The sequence below is a fragment of the Papio anubis genome, chromosome 5, assembly GCF_008728515.1.
Source record: "Papio anubis isolate 15944 chromosome 5, Panubis1.0, whole genome shotgun sequence".
Classification (NCBI taxonomy): domain Eukaryota; kingdom Metazoa; phylum Chordata; class Mammalia; order Primates; family Cercopithecidae; genus Papio; species Papio anubis.
The window spans coordinates 86,665,113-86,682,849 of NC_044980.1; the positions used below are offsets into that span (position 1 = coordinate 86,665,113).

The following is a 17,737-nucleotide window of genomic DNA, read 5'->3' on the forward strand; positions in this document are numbered from 1 at the left end:
CATTTACTCTTTTTCTCAATTTTTATTGTAAAAATGTTTAAATGGATAAGAATTTCAGTAGTGCTATGAATGCCCATATGCCTTTCCTATAGATTCAATAATTGTTAACATTTTGCCACATTCGTTTCATCTCTTTCATTCCCTGTACATGTATTTTTTTTTCCTCTGAATCATTTGAGAGCTACAAACAAAAATAATTTAACAACTACACCTCATGAATTTGAATTTAATGCCAAAGTCACAAGAGTCATATTGGGATACATTTTTAAAATTATAGTCATCCACCTTCATAAAAGTTTTAAAAAGGCACTATAATTATCTTGACTTTTCTGTAAAATTCCTCACTATACTATAAGCTCTAGGAAGGCGACATGTTTTCTATTTCTTTGCTATGATAACAGTCTCATGTCTGACTTTGAGTTATTGTTTCACCTTGAAGGGTCCCCTACATCAGCAGTCCCCAACCTTTTTGGCACCAGGGACCGGTTTTGTGGAAGACAATTTTTCCACACACAGGGAGTGGGGGATGGTTTCAGGATGAAACTGTTCCACCTCAGATCATCATGCGTTAGATTCTCATAAGAAGCTCAGCCTAGATCCTTCGCATGTGGAGTTCACAGCAGGATTTGGCTCCTATGAGAATCTAATGCCTCTGCTGATCTGACGGGAGGCGGAGCTCAGGCGGTAATGCTGGCTCACTGCTCACTGCTCACCTCCTGCTGTGTGACCTAGTTCCTAACAGGCCAGGGACCAGTACTGGTCCATGGCCTCTGGGTTGGGGACCCCCGCTCTGCACCTTCCAATTCATCTTCTTTTTTCCAAGTCCTGCCTTCCATAAACACACCATACATATATATATATACACATTTATTCCATTAGCCTTGGAATAGTTAAAGCAATTGCATGTAACCCTGTCTCATCTGGGTACCTATTTTCTGCTCTAATTTGAAATTTAAATTTAAAGGATATAAAGTTTCAGGTATAAGATTTATTAGTTCTGGGGATCTAATATACACCATGGTGAATGTAGTAAAATACTGTATTATATATTTGAAGTTTGCTAAGAAAGTAGATGGTAAGTGTTCCTACCACCCACCCCCACCCTACCACACACACAAATGGTAACTATGTAATGGAATTAATATGGACTGATTGTGGTAATCATTTCACAAGGTATATACATGTCAATCATCATGTTGTATACCTTGAATTTTTACAATTTTTATTTGTCAATTATGGCCCAATAAAGCTGAGGAGCAATGCATTTTATCTGCATGCTACATTGCCTCAATGACATCATAAGGTCCTCCAGGACAGGGTCTAGGATTTTTTTACCCCATGGTAGGTAGATACTAAAATTCTTTCTCAACTTAATTTAAATCTTCATAGTACGATATTGGTTAAAGAAAATAAATTGCAGAGGGCTGGGCATGGTGGCTCACGCCTGTAATCCCAGCACTTTGGGAGGCTGAGGTGGGTGGATCACGAGGTCAGGAGTTCGAGACCGGCCTGGCCGACATGGTGAAACCCCGTCTCTACTAAGAATACAAAAATTAGCTGGGCATGGAGGTGCGTGCCTGTAATCCTAGCTACTTGGGAAGCTGAGGCAGGAGAATCACTTGAATCCGGGAGGCAGAGGTTGCAGTGAGTCAAGATTGTGCCATTGCACTCCAGCCTGGGTGACAGGGCAAGACTCTGTCTTGAAAAAAAAAAGAAAATAAATTGCAGATTATATATACTTTTATTGTGTTAACATAAAATAAGATGCTATAAATTCATAGAAATTAAAACCATAGTCTAGTTGACTATTTTTGTTCCATTGAATCTAACCTCATATATGTATACACACACATATATATGTATTTCCAATCCTATAATTTTTCAAGTGATGAAACAGACCCATAGAAGTTAAATGATTGACTTCACAGTATAAAACTTTTAAGAAGCAAAACTAAAGCTATAATTAAATGAGTTAATACATACAAGTGCTTATACCAGGGCCTAGTTAATACAGGAAAGGCTTAAGAAATATTTTTAGCTTCAGAATCAAGGTTGTTGGATGTCTATCTAGTTCAGTGCATTTTCCAATAAAACATATTACCTCAGAACTCTACGGTAACACAGTAAAGACAACCATTTCAGGAGCATATTTATACATTCTTTAATGAGCAAGAGTTACACAATAAGAGATCAGCCAGAGCGTGTCATCAGAACAGGCAAACTGGTAGCCTATGGGCCTGATACAAATGGCTGCCATTTTATTTGACCTCTTTAATAGTTTAAAAATTTTTAGTTAGTTGCAACAGTTAAAATTATAGAAATCTGAAATAAATATTCAGACTTTTGATTTCTTTGGGAAAACTGGGAAATCTGACAACACTGGGCTTGCATTCCTCCATGTCACCAATCAGTTGGGGTTTGAATTTCCACTCCAGCCCTTCTGCTAAAGTCTGATTATGATTAGTGCACAAAATGATGACTGAATCATGTAGTAACAGCTACATCAGTCAGAAAATACTAAGTGATATTTGCTAATCATATGTAATTGCTAGCCACACACACATAGCTATTTCCTAAATTAGAAAAATTGATTGTTATAATATGGAATAAAACTAAAGGTGACTGTAGTATTTAAAGGGTAACTAGAATTTAACCAGAAAATGTATTTAAAGAGACGAGCCCACTCCCTACAGTTCAGTTACATAACGTACCAATGTATTTTTCTTTTATGGGAAAATATGGGTTCAATAACTTTGATTCATATGTTAAATAAAAACAAATGACACAACTTTATTTGGAATATTTTTTTCCCTTAATTTAAATATAGCCCTTAAGATCTGCAAACATTTTAGTTAGTCTGCTTTTGACCTGAACTAAGCAGCTATAAGAAAAAAAAATAAAAATAAAAATAGGTTACAACACATTAAATATCCTCCCTCTGCCACCTTACACTTTTTGGTGCTAAAACATATGCTCTGCCACCTGCAGATAAAAGTCACACACTGAGAGTGTATATTCTGACAAGAATTACTAGTTTCAAGCATGCCTGGTGATTTTGGACAGTAGCACTTAAGAAACCTTCAATCTGGCAGTTTTACCACCGCACATTTTTGAAAGCATTCCTACAGCCTAAAGTTGTACAAATTTTGGGATCTGACCTTTGGGAGAAAACAAAATAAAATGAAACAAAAAGGATCCTAGGGTAGCATTTTGATCCAACTGGTTCTATTTTTTTGGGGGGGGTCACATACATATCTCCCCCCGCCCAATTTCACATCTCAATGACAAGTTGCCAAGGGTAATTTGAATTTTTTAAAAAAAATTTCTGATGAGGTAAAACTCTATTGTAATATGAAGAGAACTTCTATTCCTACACACACTGGGAACATCTGTCAGAGTTAAAAATTATTGTTACTCCATAAAAAATTTATTTTCCTATTTTTATGTTTCCTTTACTCTCAGTTACTTTTCTATTTTATCTTATTTGTTTGCTGTTTCATCTTGTTCCATAAAGGGTTTGGGGATGTACAAAAATGAACCCAGACAGGACTTCCGAAGATGGCAAGTGAAGAAGTTGGCAAATCCTCTTCCCCTGAACAACTAAAAAGGTGGCAAAATTGTCAAGTACAACCATTTCAGCACTCCAGAAATCAACCAAAAGCAAAAAACTAACTGAGAAATGTTTATTCAAGGAAATCTGCTGTGTTACAGGTAAGGTCAGTGACAATCTGTGGCGAGTAGCTTGGTAGCAGAGCAGTGCTTCCAGAGCATGACTGGCTGTGAAAACCTGCAGCTTCCCTGCTAGAAGGGGCTGATTTGATTTACAGTAGAAGGAGAGAAACCCATGCCCAATCATATTATCCTCAAGTAAAGCAAATTCGGTGGAAAACCAACCACAAAAACCCCGGCCTTGCTAGTCTGAGGTTGTAGTCTTGCTTGGGGCGAGTGGTAGACCAGTAGACTAGCTAGAAATTCAACAGGGAGATCCTGGAAATGAGTGAGCGGCTGAGAGACTAGATGAACTCCCGCACATTCCTAGCTGACGGAGAGGATGAGCGCTGGGACAGAAGTCCCAGGATAGCCTGGTAGAGAAGGAAAGCTAAGGCAGACTTGGCAACTTTGACTACACTCTGTAACTCAAACACGGATCCACCCACAGAGCCTTACTAGCTTGGGGTGATTGAACAAAAACTCTGACCATTAAGCTATGTAGGCAAAGAAGTCATTATCTAGGAGCTGGCCTAACATAAAATTAAAATTGAAAACAAACAAACAAAAACAACCCACCGAACTATCAACATCTACATTTTGAAGAGGGGACAGAGTCTGCAGATTAAGTCAAGTTTCTAAAAACATAAGAAAACGAAAGACCAGAAGCAACAACAAAGATCCTCAAGGCAAATGAATCGGAATCTACAGTTGCTCTCATTACTCCTGTTCAATATTGTACATGAGGTTGCAGCCAGTACAGTAAGGCAAGAAAAGAACTTAAGGGCATATATATTAGGAAGGAAGATATACATGGTTTTTAAATCATAGTTGGCATGGTCTTGTATGTAGAAAATCCTAAATATTATATTAAAATAAATCTAGAATGAATAAACAAGTTTTAGCTAGGTCACAAATACAGAATCAATATGTAAAAATCAATTTTAATTCTCAAACTAGCAATAAACAATTCAAAATTGAAATTAAGAAAAGAATTCCACTCAAGAAATAGAGGAAATAATCCTAAAATTTATATTGAACCACAAAAGACACAGAATAGCCAAAGCCATCCAGAGCAAAAAAACCAAACTGAGGGAATCACATTACCTGACTTCAAATTATACTACAGAGCTATAGTAACCAAAACAACATGGTACTGGCATAAAAACAGACACATAGACCAATGGAACAGGGTAGAGAACCCAGAAATAAACCCATACATCTACATTGAACTCATTTTCAACAAAGGTGCCAAGAACATACACTGGGAAAAGGACAGTCTCCTCAATAAATGGTGCTGGGAAAACGAAGTCCACATGCAGAAGAATGAAACTAGACCCTTATCTGTCACCATATACAAAAATCAAATCAAAATGGATTAAAGATTTAAATCTAAGACCCAAAACTATGAGCCTACAAAAAGAAAACATTGGGGAAACTCTCTGGGACATTTAACTAGGAAAAGATTTCTTGAGCAATAACTCAAAAATTCAGGCAATCAAAGCAAAAATGGACAAATGGTATCAGATCAAGTTTAAAAGATACTGCACAGATAAGAAAACAATCAACAAAGTGACAATGCCCAGAATGGGAGAAAATATCTGCAAACTGCCCATCTGACAAGAGATTAATAAACAGAACATATAAGGAGCTCAAACAACTCAAAAGGAAAAAAAAAATCTAATATCCAATTTAAAAATGTGCAAAAGATCTGAATAGACATTTCACAAAAGAAGACATACAGATGGCCAACAGGTACATGAAAAAATGTTCAACATCACTAATCATCAGAGAAATGCAAACCAAAATTACAATGAGATATCTTACTCCAGTTAAAATGATTCATATCCAAAAGACAGACAATAATGAATTTCGGCAAGGATGTGGAGAAAGGGAAACCCTTGTACATTGTTGGTGGGAATGTAAAATAGTACAACCACTGTGGAGGTTCCCAAAAAACTAAAAATAGAGCTACCATATGATCTAGCAATCCCACTGCTAGGTATATGCCCCAAAGAAAGGGAATCGGTATATTGAAGATACATCTACACTCTCACTGGAAAAACATACTATAAAATTTTCATTGTCATAAGATAAAAAGAAACAACTGGTGAAGCATTGAATTCTAAGGAAGATTTCTCCTGTGGGTTCTCCTAAGAGAGGACCTCATGAAATATAGGGAACTACTTCCTTTAAAATAGCAGCCCTCTTCCCATGGTGAGCCCTGAATGGTTTACAGCGGTGCGGAGATAGTGATCCTCAGCCCTCAGTGGCAACAGGACTAGGGCAGCTAAAGCCCTGTGCCTGTGGCCTCCAGCCTTTTGCAGTTCCCTGCAACTATTCCAGGATGCTGGAAAAATATATTTTTTGTAATATGTGCCACAAAATAAAAAGCACTTTGTCTAAAAGATATCTGTAACATCTGTAACATGCAGTTTCACATAATTTTCTTTTAACAAGCTGATTACAAAACATAAATACAATTCGTTAAAACATTTCTGCAAGGGGCTAAAGATGTCCAGTTATTTGATATCTGGCTTCATTTATCCCATAGTATTGTATGTGGCTACTAAATGCATCTGAACTCCTTTTAGGTGGCATTTATGTTAATTAGTTTAAGTTATTTATTAACAAGGTCAGCTTTATCTGCCACATGACCAAGTCTGGCCAAATGGGCTGGTGGTGCTGCCAGGTGCAAGCTCGTGCTTCCCAACACTTCAAAAACTCTGAAAGGCTCCCCTCTACAAATCCATTTCTTTACACGCAAGTTTTAAGCTCACAGTAAGCACAGATGAACTACACTGCATAATCACATATTCACATTACTTATTAGAAAGTGACCTTAGATTAAAAAAATTACAGATGATTTTTAGTTTGAACCTTCTCCTTCCCCTCATTTTAAGTTAATTCTACACAGGGTGACTGTTTCTAATGTGTGTCACTGGACAGCATTAAGATTCTACCCTTCAGAATTTTTACGAGGCATGAAATTTCAGGTAAAATTGCTGCTACTGAGACCCACCAATAAGGGCCGTGGCTTATGGCTCCATATAGTCTCCTGGTCACCTGCAACTCTTACTCAGGAGAATATTCCTATTGGAGTTTTCCCAATAAATATGACTTTGAAGATCTAGTCTTGGTAAGTACATTATTCAATCTTTATGGTTCTTTACCCCATTAGTCATATCACCACACCAGAGTTACACCAACTATAGACAGTAAAATCATCTTACATATTAATTTCCCATATGGCACATCAGATTCCTGCATCAAGAATTCCTGTTTTAAATAAAAAATTTAGGTTCTTGCCTGTATAACCACAATATTCCATTTAATTATAAAGAAATTCATTCCTCCCTTAATTAACTTTTATTATCTATAAAAGTGAAACAAGAGGATTTTACTCTACTTATATGTACATTACAATAAATTTTGTGAAAGAAATCTATAAATACACTTGTATTTCTAAAATGTATATATAATCAAAAGAGGATTTCAGAGAAAAGTACAAATGTGAGGACAGCAAACAGGAAAAAGTAGTGAGTAGCACTTACGGATAGAACTTAAGCAAAAACTATAGCTAAATATTTTTAAAGCACCTTTAAGTCTCTTTATTAATTTTTAAAATTTATTACAAATACACAACTGCATTCTGATGCAGTCCCCTTAAGTCATCTTGTTAAATTTTTTGTCATAACATGTGTTACTGTAGTTCTACACTTTTACCTTTGCACTTTGTAGCATGTAGCAGAGCACCATAATTAACCACTGGTAGGTAGTGTTTACGTTAGTTCTCAAAAGGTTAAGAAGCTGATTATAGCTAAAATCAGCTTTGCCTGAGGCTTCAGGGGCTCTGTGTAATCAAATTAGACAAGCAGGGCACAGTGTCACCTAACACAAACCAGTGGCACTTTCTTCTTTGCAGTGATCCTTCCCCCCCGACTTTTTTTTTTTTTTATTAGGGAAACAACTCATGCTTTATGCTTTTACCAGATAATTTTGAAAGACTTGTTCCTAATAAATTTGGCATGCAATTTCCTAAGATGTCCACTTCTTTAAAAGAAATGAGAACATGTAGAAAAAATTTTGAAAACAAAAATGCTTGTTAGAAAAGAAATTTACATTTAGAGACACAGATTTTTTAAAGAAAGTATTTCACAAAAGGCAGGTGACAACATTATCACGTGTACCTAATATTATGGGCACTTTCTAGCTTTAGACAGACTGTCAGTTTTGTTTTGCAGAAAACCACACAATGGCTTATCTGCTTCAGAGAACTTTATAAACATGATAGGTAACACATTAGCATTTCTAAGAAACCATGGGAACCGTCTCTGCTGAGTGATAGCTCATCCTTTCTCCATCTCTACTCTTTGAAGCTGGGCAAGGTAAACTATATAATAGATGTATTTAAGAAGGAGGTTTAATATGGTGAAGAGAAGAGCAAACTAGTCCTACTTCAGAAACCCTCTACAAGGTTCTATATTTAAATGCAGAAAGATGTATTAGCCAAGTATAAATCTTGTTACCTTTGAGTCTAAAGAAAACAAAATCATGAACACCAAAGAGAATGAGAAAGAATAGCAATGGCAAATTTAAATAAAAATCTAGAATATTCTTCTCAGCAAAATTTATAAACTACTATTAAGAGATAACATTTATTACATCTTTATCTTCCTATATTTGACTTTGAACTTTTGATTCAATTCTACATATTTATTACTTTGCTTGAAATACAGAAGCAAAATGAATGTAAACATCCTACAAATGAGTGATCAAGAGAAAATGAGTTTTACTAATGATTCATTCTGAGCAATAAAATCAAAACTTGTTATTTTAATTGATTAAGTCATAAAGAGTTCCTGGAAAAGTCAAATCTTGCTATTTGCACAGTCAGACAATTTCTGCTAATCCAGCAGTACTTAACAAATTCACATGTGGTTAGTTTGTCTTGCCATAGCTGTATATCACATTTCTGTACTATAAGCTGTGCAAAAAAAAAAAAAAAAAAAAAAAAAATCAATATGCCAAGTTTAACAAAAGGACAGGAAACATGATATTCTCCTATATTTTCAATAAAGCTCAAATGACTCTGCCGTTCATACTCAGTACAATTTATGGCTGAGAAATGTATTCTTCAATTGAAAAAAATCTACAATGGAATGAATTATATAAATTCAGAGTTGAAGTTCTGCCTTATTTCATAATAACAATTTATTTAGAAGATTCTGACATTCTGATTCAATGTGCACAGTATAATCAGCCATTCAGAGGCATATTTTTTTTCTTGATGAAGGCTGAAGTACTGTATATTCTTTAGATCAAAGAAATGTATACTATTTATGATAATACTTTGTTGTACATATTTAATTTAGATTTTGGAGACTTTTTTTTCTAATTTCTCTTTTCACATGGGAAATATATGATGAGATGGTATCTACTAAGCAAATGCTTTAAATTATAACACAAAGAAGAAAATCCCAGTGGATCCCGAGCTACTGCATTGGTTAATTGATTCTAGATTTTACATCGTCGTTTACTGCTGCAGAAGTACATTATGTGTGGAAGTAGATTAGGATGAAAATGCTGAGAATGAGGTAGGAGTGGTCATGACCAATAGGTCAGCACAGAGCGGTGTCACTTCTGCCTTCTCAACTCAGCGATGTGGAACTAAGTGTGGCAAAACAACCAGAAAGTTGGAGTTCAGCCAAACTATTCAGAACTGTTGCCACAGTTGCTTCTTCTTCTTCTTCTTTTTTTTTTTTTTTTAAGTAAAGGAAGAATTGGCTTTGGAATCTTTAAAAGGGCCTTATACATAGAAAATGAGAAGGGCCATATACATAGAAAAGAGAAAAGTGCAACAATACACATACACAGAGGAATTTATTTACACTTGTGAAAAATTCTTTGGTAATTTCTCTTCATTCCAATAACCAGAGGTAAATGGATTAATGACAGCTGAAAAAAGTATGTCACTGATGAGTATGGAAGGTATACACTGTGATATAAAACATACTCAGAGAAGTGCATTTGTTCCTAACTTTCTATTAATGTGTCGTATTTATAAGACGAATTTCACTCATAGATTAAGGCACCATTTAAAAAAGAATAGGCATAAATTCCTGATATTAATGTTGCTATAAATGATCATTTCTGTATAATTCATATTCTTTTTTTTTTTTTGAGACTGAGTCTCAGGCTGTCACACAGGCTGTGGCACAGGCTGGAGTGCAATGGCATGATCTCGGCTAACTTCAACCTCCACCTGTGGGGTTCAAGCAATTCTCCTGCCTCAGCCTCCTGAGTAGCTGGGATTACAGGTGCACGCCACCATCCTCGGCTAAGTTTTGTATTTTTAGTAGAGATGGGGTTTCACCATGTTGGTCAGGCTGGTCTCGAACTCCTGACCTTGTGATCCACCCACCTCGGCCTCCCAGGTGCTGGGATTACAGGCGTGAGCCACCACTCCTAGCCAATATTCTTATTTCAAAATAGAGTATGTGCGGTGGCTCACGCCTGTAATCCCAGCACTTTGGGAGGCCAAAGCAGGCGGATCACAAGGTCAGGAGATCGAGACTATCCTCAGTAATATGGTGAAACCCCGTCTCTACTAAAAATACAAAACAAAATTAGTTGGGCATGGTGGCGGGTGCCTGTAGTCCCAGCTACTCGGGAGGTTGAGGCAGGAGAATGGCGTGAACCCGGGAGGCAGAGCTTGCAGTGAGCCGAGATTGCGTCACTGCATTCCAGCGTGGGCAACAGTGAGACTCCGTCTCAACAACAACAACAAAAAAGAGTATGGCTCAGAATAATGATAGGAAGTTTTTTATATACAAAACTCAGAATAACAGAACTTGGAGAAAAAAATATATTAAGGCATACAAATCATAATTTAATGTATGTTAAAGTTGACTCTGTAATGTCTGCAACTACATTAACAGTCATATATAATCCCCAGTTACTTGTAAGGCCCTAATATATAATTTATTCCCAGGAAATGAAAGACTTAACACTTCTGAAAAACAGCTAATTGTCCCGACAACGACGACGACGACGATGACAACAACAACAACAACAACAACAACAACAACAACGTCTGTCCATTTTACTTCTAAGGAGTGGTTTCTTAATTACTGATTTTTGGCTAAACGGCGATATAAATTATTTTTCTACCTTTATTTATTTATTGTTTCCTAGCTTTTTTCTCATCTCTCTAAAGGTTCTTTGGTAGTATCTCTTCCTATTTCACTGGAAACCATCTATTTATGAGATTTCCCTATCACTTTACTGCCAATAAATCAAACCTACTGATTCACTTCTGATGCAGACGCCTGATTTCCATTCTTTAGGCAACACTGACAGTTCTCTCTTGGATGTCTTCTGTAGACATCCTATCATTTCTTTAAACTCAATGGGTGAGGCTCATCTTAACTTTTTCTAGCACTCCTTCATTTTTGCAGCATCACTGGGTATCCTCACTTCTTGCCTGCCCACACAGGAGATTTCTCCATAACTTTTATATTCCTTAAAATGTCAAAACCTTCATAAAATTATCCTGAGTTTCCTACCATGGCTGTGGTCTGTAGGCCAAAATAAACCAGCTGTTACAAGCTGAAACATTTATCTGTTTGAGCTCCTAGGCTATAGAGTGCTTATTTAATTCTGCCTGCATTAAGGCATTAGAAAAGAATCTTAGAGCTGCAAAGTATAGAAACCATCTACCTAACCATGTAATATTTAAAAGATTACAGATCCAGAGAAGTTCAACTGGTCCAAAGCCACATATAGGTTAGTGATTCTCATCTTTTTGCACTCACCATGTGTTTTTTTAGTCCTCTGCAATTATTATGCTCCTCAAAACAGAACTGGGGAGAACAATCAATTAAATTTGCCACAGATAACATTTCTACCACTCCCAGTCAGCATATTCCTTCTATTTTTACTATTATATCTTCCATGCACTTTTTCACCACATCTCAAGGTGATGATTATCTGATTCTCCCTTTCTTATCTGCCTGTTAAAACATGTGTGCGAGGCTCTCTTGCTTACAAGCTGCTGTGATCACATTATTTCCTTGTAGAAATTGCTTAAGTCAAACTGAACATTTCCAAATATCCATCTACTATCTATCTCCAAAACCTAAAATTTTAGCATCTCGTTTTTCCTACCTGTTTGGTTTGCTTCCTTTAAGTAACACAGATAGAAAATCCTTTGGTTTCTATTTCAGCACTCCGAAAATTCGTTGAGCTTCTTTTCTCATTTTCCTTATGCTTACTTTCCTGAGCACTTCAGAGTAGGTTCCTCCTCTTCCAATCTTTAGCACCAAAAGAGATGTGCATCAATTTTGCTGTTTTCCCTTATCTAGTCAGGCCATCATGCCGTTTCCTTTTCAAATCCTGTCAGAATACCCGTTCATGAATTCTTTGCAAAACCCATCTAATTACTGGACTGCAGTCAACAGCTATCGCTTAATCTTCAATTCTGTTTCCTCATATCCTTTAATTTTAGAAACATAGAACCCTAGAATTGAAGTAGATATTAAAGATGCTTTATTCTAATCTATCCAATGTAAAAATTCCCTTTATCAAATTCGTGAAAAGTGGTTATTATGACTTCATTTGACTGCTTGAAAAGATGGAAAGCTCGCCAGTTTACAATGCAGTCCATTCCATTTCTTAAAACAATTCAATAATTATATTGAGCCTCTTTAGTTTCCATAATCCACAATCAAAGCCTTTGTCATAATGTCTATTTAGAACCTCATCTATAGTTCAGGGTTAAGATCAGCTAAATCATTAAGTCTTCTGTGAGTTCTTTCGGTACCATATCTTTAAGATCTGGATGCTATTTATTCACTCTCAAGAGATGCTTTCCCCCAGTGGTATTGAACATTTACCACCAACTGTGCCAAATAATTGAATAATATAAAAATTTCAACTGGACTATTTTTTTTTTTTTTTTTGAGACGGAGTCTCGCTCTATCGCCCAGGCTGGAGTGCAGTGGCCGGATCTCAGCTCACTGCAAGCTCTGCCTCCCGGGTTCCCGCCATTCTCCTGCCTCAGCCTCCCGAGTAGCTGGGACTACAGGCGCCGCCACCTCGCCCGGCTAGTTTTTTGTATTTTTTTTTTTTTAGTAGAGACAGGGTTTCACCGTGTTAGCCAGGATGGTCTCGATCTCCTGACCTCGTGATCCGCCCGTCTCGGCCTCCCAAAGTGCTGGGATTACAGGCTTGAGCCACCGCGCCCGGCCTCAACTGGACTATTAAGGGAAAAAATGAAAATCTTCAAGTGATACTAGTTCTACAGTTTTCCAAGGAACTGGTCTGCATAAGATGTTAGTAGCTTGTGATAAGGTAGTGAGTTGGTTAAAAGTCTAAGACAAGCTCGCACGCTAATATATTAACTTTCACAGAGCAAGGAAACTATATACCCATGAGACTTTATTTCTCTTGCTTAAAAAGTAATCACATTTCAGGCATTTATGATGAGTAATCTGTGTTTTGGTTTTCCTCATTTTTACTTTGTTAAAAGTCAAATTAAGTGCCAGACTCATTGTTTTCTTTTTCATTGCGTGATGCCTAACTAAAGTGGTAGGTGTATACTCACCTTCACGTGTATATTCTGCTTCTGAAATAAAATGGTTGAAAAACATTATATTTAATGTCAACATACCCCAAAGCCTTGTTGTGAAAGGTACAATTTTGAAAAAAGTGAATAAATGAATAATATAGTTAAATAGTATAATCTTAAGATTAAGGAAACAGGCTAATTCTCTCAACTGGTTTAAGTTTCATTGAAAGGGTAGTTTTTAATTTGATAGGTTTGCAAAGGGGGAAGGTAGGAAGCAGAAGGGTGGAACCTAGCGAGGCAGCTCTGTAAGATGAATTGCTGTCCGGGTGAAGTGGCTGGTTACAGTAATAGCTGGAAACCGTAAGTGTTACAGGCTTTGAAGTCAGTTCAGCTTTGATGTCTTACTCTCAATAGTTAATCATAAGATAGTATGGAAGGGGCAAAAAATAAGGCTTTCCAACACTGTGCTTGGTGTCTTTGCTCAGGAAATCCTAGCATGAAAAAAGATTGGTGTCTGTGTGAACTTTAAGTGTAGCATTAGTCTCTTCCTTTTTAAAAAAGTTTTAAAGTATTGATGCACGAATTAACATATTTGTTAGTTTGAGGCAAGTACATGGACATGTAGGAACATGCTTAATTTTGTTATTAGATCATGTGAATCAATCAATAAGGACACACATTAATAATTATTTGGGTTTGTTATCATGCTAGGTACTGCTCAGATCAAGTTATATAGCTGTGGTTCCCAACGTTGAGGAACTTAACTAGCTGAGGACTAATAATCTTGCCACAGGAAGTTAAAAATTCACAGGAAGGAGCCTTAGACATCATCTAATCCAAGACCAAAGTCCAAAGAAGATGGCCTGTTCTGGAAACAAGAGATCAAACTGCCAAGTATACACATGAATTAAATAAACCGCAATAAATAGGTAATATGAAGAAATGGAGGGATAAAAGCACCTTGTGAGTTCTTGGATAGAAGAAAAATTATGGGAATTTCATGTTTCAATAGAGCATTGTTTCCCTATTAATTTGTGCAACACTTTTATGTATTTTGCTATATGCACAAATTACCAGCACTACTAAAATACCTAGCATTTCCTTTACCTCAACTCACTTTCTCTATTTGCCTAGTCCCAAACAATAACATCCACTCAATGGGTTTTGTGTTATTCTGATACATATTAGAATAAACAAATAACTATTAAAATAAAAAATAGTTTACCTATGAGCCACCAGTGGTGTGTGTATAAAACATGAAGGCGGAGGATTCATGGGAAGAATACATCGTTATTATTTCTTTGGGTACTTAAATAAGAACTACGGATTTAAAGTCTGTGCTCTTTGGGTACTTAAATAAGAACTACGGATTTAAAGTCTGTGCTCTTAAAGTATTTAAATGTGTCCTTAATGAGTGTTCAGTGACCTAGATAATCTGAATTTAAAATATTCTTTTCTTTGGGGTTGTATGGTTTGATCCTTCTCATCTTAAAACTTCGTTTAGTTATTGGGACCTACGCCGACTTACTTTATGCACAGTAAATAATGTGTACTTTAAAAAAATCTATAATGTGTATCATAATAATGACAGCCTGAGATTAAGACTGCAAAACAAAAAGTTGAAAGGGAAAAAGTTTCCTTTTGACTTTTTCTCAATAGTGCTATCTTGCTGCTTTAAAAGAAAAAAAAAAACTTTCTAGCTTTTCTAGGTAGAAACTAACTACAGGAACAACCTTACATATATTACTTTAATGGGAAAAGAAAAAGAATGATTAAAGTTCTGGGTCATTCCTCTTGTTTATGTGTTGGTATCACATAAGAAGAGGAAGCCAAAGCCAGACACTAGAAGAAAGAGGTTAACTACACCTCATGGAAGCGAGGCTATTCCTCTGTTACATTCTTGTCCTTTAACTGCATTAGAACTGACTGTAAACATAAACAAAAGTCACTGGTGGGCAATTAAATTTGAAGAAGTAGCCCATAAAAACTGGAACATTCAGCATGTATTAGAATCAGTTACACAACATCTGATTTAATAGTTAGATTTTAAGCGTTCCTCTTATAATACATGTTAAATGTTCTCAACAAATCATATTCTATAATGCAGTAAAATGACAATTTCAATGTAGTCTGAGGTTGGCAAGACAAGAATATTAAAGCAAATTAAACCATAATCTTTCATTCACATTTAGAGGTTAAAAATCTGTAGTCATTTGTGACAAGAATTTTAAAATGAATTTGCCATTCCCAAAGCCATCTCAGTAGACAGGAAGGAGGAACTTGGCACGGGACCAACAAATTCTGAGAGAGCAACACCTCAAGGTTAGAGGGCACTGATGACTTCAACAAATCTCACCAGCTAAGGCAACAGATTAAGCTGGGGGATAGGATGCCCTACAACCTTAACCTGTTAATACCTTTAAATTCTTAAGAGTGACCTCTAGTCTGCTCTTTCATATTAGTTGTTAGTTACACTAATTACAGCTTAACTGGTATTGTTGGCACCAGTTTTTCTCCCAAAAGACATGTAGAGAAAGGTTATCTCTAATAGCTTCAAATGACTTCAGCCAAATTCTGCTGTGCACATTAGGAACACCTACCTCTAGTTTTGAATGGGTCTTTTATAGACATCAAAGCAAAGACACTAAAAGCAACTTGTGTTTGTGGATTCTATAAAGCATTTCATAAAGGAAGCTGTAAAAATAGGAACAGTTACTTCTCCTGTAACTAGAACTTTAGAATGGTTTAAAGCAGGTAATTTGTTTTATTTTTTTAATGTTTATTTTCAACAAACAGTGGCTGGTGATGTCACATACTAGGAGCTAGTTATACCTTATCAATGCTAGTGAAGTAAAAATACTTGGCCCATGAAATCCCCTCAAAATTTATGGTTTTAAGAAAGGGATAATGACATTTCTCTCATGACCTTTTAGAGCTGTTTTAACTTCAACATTTACATTGATGTTAACCTAAGATTCCACGGAGTTGTGCCTAGGATTCCAAAGCCCATTTACAAAGATTCAAATACCATCTGTGAAGCTGCTATAAATTATTCTGTAACATTAATCTTTAAACAAGGCACTAAATCAGAGTAGAAACATACCAGAGAGATTTAGAGCAAGAGTCATAACTGAATTATTGAGATTAATGTAAACAGCTTCACGCATAAGAATTGCAGGTTCTTAATATCAGATTGTTTTTGCTTTGAATGAAACATAAGAGTTCTTCTAAATCTTAAAAATAAATTACTAATATCTAAATGACACTGACACTGTTTTTTTTTTTTTTTTTTTTCATACGAAAAGAAGAGTAAAAATGACCAGTGAATGGAGCTGTTAACCTAAGGGTGCTCTGAGTTAAGAAATACATTAACAAAAATCTGATGTTACAAAATAGACACAGTAGGGAGTAATTAACATCACCAAAAGAAACTTCACTTTACAAAAGGGAATCTTTAAACCAAACCTAGTGTTCTCAAAAGATGTGGACCAATAGATATTTGACTTAAATGAACTCTTTAGGGGAAACAAAGACCTATAACAGTCAATTATAGTATCATGTGTCATCACATCCAAGACACCATTGATTATAAGATTCATCATTACTTTTTGTATCATTTAGAAAGAAAAACATTGCCAATTAAGCTATGGCATGATGCTTTCTTATCACTTATTGCAAGATGTATTCCAACCTTAGCTAGTTAAAATTATGTCTTGTAATTAATGAAATAAAATATTTTATAATAAATTGACTTGTTTATCAATATATCAAATGATGAAATTGTTTTAGTGAGAGCAAGTTGGTTTTGAAATATAGTCACTAGGTGATACAGTAATCCTCCCTTATCCCCCAGTGGATGCCTGAAATCATGGATAGTACCAAACCCTAGATATACAGTGTTTTGTTTTATGCACACATACCTATGATAAAGTTTAATTTATAAATCAGGCAGAGTAAGAGATGAACAACAGTAAGTAATAGTAAGATAGAACAATTATCACAATATGCTATCATCACTACTCTTGCCCTTTGGGGTCATTATTAAGTAAAATAAGGATTATGTGAACACAAGCACTATGATACTGCCACAGCTGATACAGTAATTGAGACAGCTATTAAGTGACTAATGGGAGGGTGGCATATATGGAGTGAATATTCTGGACAAAGGAATGATTAATATTCCATGAGAGACAGAGAAGGATAGTGTGAGAGTTCATCATACTACTTAGAATGATGCGCGACTTAAAACTTAAGAATTGTTTATTTCTGGAATTTTCCATTTAATATTTTTTGGCTATGACTGACTGTAAGTAACTGAAACTGTGGAAAGCAAAATTGCAAATAAGGGGGGAACTACTGTATTAAATAAGTTTGCTCTATGTAAAGCACTGAAAGGACATTAACCGTATATTTTCTACCTTCTCTGAGGATATAAGAGGAAGAACAGTAGCTGGTATA

At 35.9% G+C, this 17,737-nt stretch overlaps 1 protein-coding gene across 5 annotated transcripts in view; it reads right to left on the bottom strand.

The window, feature by feature from the left end:
• Positions 1–17,737, bottom strand: part of FAM172A (family with sequence similarity 172 member A) — a 484,753-nt gene that overhangs the window by 102,075 nt on the left and 364,941 nt on the right. The window contains exon 10 of one of the 5 annotated variants that reach the window (XM_031666760.1): positions 12,916–13,336. The exons of 3 other annotated variants lie outside the window; for them this stretch is intronic. In XM_031666760.1, coding sequence (XP_031522620.1) covers positions 13,116–13,336 — 221 coding nt within the window. In that variant the 3' untranslated portion in view covers positions 12,916–13,115. Of the gene's footprint in view, positions 1–12,915; positions 13,337–17,737 lie in introns of those variants that run through there. One more of the 5 variants, XM_031666763.1, reaches the window with a different exon arrangement.